The 1,559-nt window shown below is 34.3% G+C and overlaps 1 protein-coding gene across 1 annotated transcript; it reads right to left on the reverse strand.

Annotated features, from left to right (window-relative positions):
• Nucleotides 1-335: 335 nt before the first annotated feature.
• LOC101427084 (olfactory receptor 5K1-like) lies at nucleotides 336-1,283 on the reverse strand. The gene has a single exon (XM_004452820.2). It carries the CDS (start codon nucleotides 1,281-1,283, stop codon nucleotides 336-338), a length of 948 nt encoding a protein of 315 aa, XP_004452877.1.
• Nucleotides 1,284-1,559: the final 276 nt, after the last annotated feature.

Genomic DNA, 1,559 nt, shown 5'->3' on the forward strand with positions numbered 1-1,559 from the left:
TACCAGCTTCATAACTGGATGTACTTGGTGAGGCTACTTAATATTTAAATTTGTGAGTTCATTTTTCTCTAAAAAAAAACTTGACTATAATGCCTAACACATTGGTAGGTAATATTCTCCCCTGTTGGATTCTGGTTATTTAGATTTTGAAATACTTTAGCAGAATCCCTCCTTTATGAATTTATTTATCCATTTCTCCATTATTTAACTTATCGTATTTTAGCAATTTCATATTTCTTATACAAAATGGCCATTTTGCATTTTCTCAGTATCCCTTGACTTGGAAAATCAAAGTTTTTCATGGATTATTTTCAGTTTCCCACAAGGGTTGGTATTTATTTCAGAATGTTATGAGATTTATTTTTCTTAATAATTTTTTTCACAACATTTATTACTTCCTTATTTCTTAGACTATAAATAAAAGGGTTTAATAAAGGAATTACTAGAGTATAAAAAACAGCAACAGATATATCTTCATCTTCTTCTTTAACTGAACTTGGCTGAACATACACAAAAAGAAGAGAACCATAGAATATTGAGACAGAGAAAAAATGGGATGCACAAGTCAGTAAGGCTTTGCCTCTTCCCTCTTTAGATTTCATTTTGAAAATAGTGAAAAGGATGCAGAGGTAAGAGATCAGGACTGTGGTTATAGTAAAGACTTGAATTGACCCTGTAAAGATAATTATCATCAGTTCATTGATATAGGGGTCAACACAAGAAAGTCTGTACAATGGAAAAACATCACAAAAAAAGTGATGGATATTATGAGAATCACAGAAATTCAACCTAAACAGAAGTCCAACATGAATCATGGGATGCAGGTATCCAGTTATATAGATCCCTGAGGTCATCTGAATGCAGAGTTTCTTGGACATCCTGGTGTGGTACTGCAGTGGGCTGCATATTGCCACATAGCGGTCATAGGCCATTGCCGCCAGAAGAAAACAGTCCACAGTTTCAGCAAAGCAGAGAAAATAAAATTGTGCCATGCATTCATAGAGAGAAATCATTCTGTCTTCTGAAAAGAAGTTCTGTAACATCTTGGGGGTAATAGAACAGGAACAGCAGGAATCCATCAGAGCCAGGTTACCCAGAAAGATGTACATTGGTGTGTGAAGACGATGTTCCATGAAGATCAGTACAATCAAACCAAGATTTCCCACCATGGTGATAAGATAGATTGCAAAGAACAACACAAAGAGAAGGATTTTCACCTTTGGTCGATCTGTAAATCCTATGAGGATAAATTCAGTTGTCATGGAGTAGTTATCCTCAGTCATCTCTGATTTCTCTGTTCAGATAGGAATTATGGAATAATAAGCGTCTCATTTAGGCACACATACTGCTAAGGGATATTAGTTGCTCTAAATTTCATCTTCTATCACCTGAAGTTCTGAAGTTCTGATTCACACACATATTTTATATTTGTAAAGAGAATGCTTACAATGACAAAGATTGTCTGAATGAAATTATGTAAGGGTAGTGTAAAAATCTAGGATACTCATATTTGGCTAAGTTTTCCAAATAATTTCAATGTCAGTTTTTATATGGAAGAT

This window comes from Dasypus novemcinctus, chromosome 4 (genome assembly GCF_030445035.2).
Source record: "Dasypus novemcinctus isolate mDasNov1 chromosome 4, mDasNov1.1.hap2, whole genome shotgun sequence".
Lineage (NCBI taxonomy): Eukaryota > Metazoa > Chordata > Mammalia > Cingulata > Dasypodidae > Dasypus > Dasypus novemcinctus.

Excerpts from the sequence above, each read along its gene's own strand:
- LOC101427084 (XM_004452820.2), bottom strand. The coding sequence starts at position 1,283 with ATGACTGAGGATAACTACTCCATGACAACTGAATTTATCCTCATAGGA.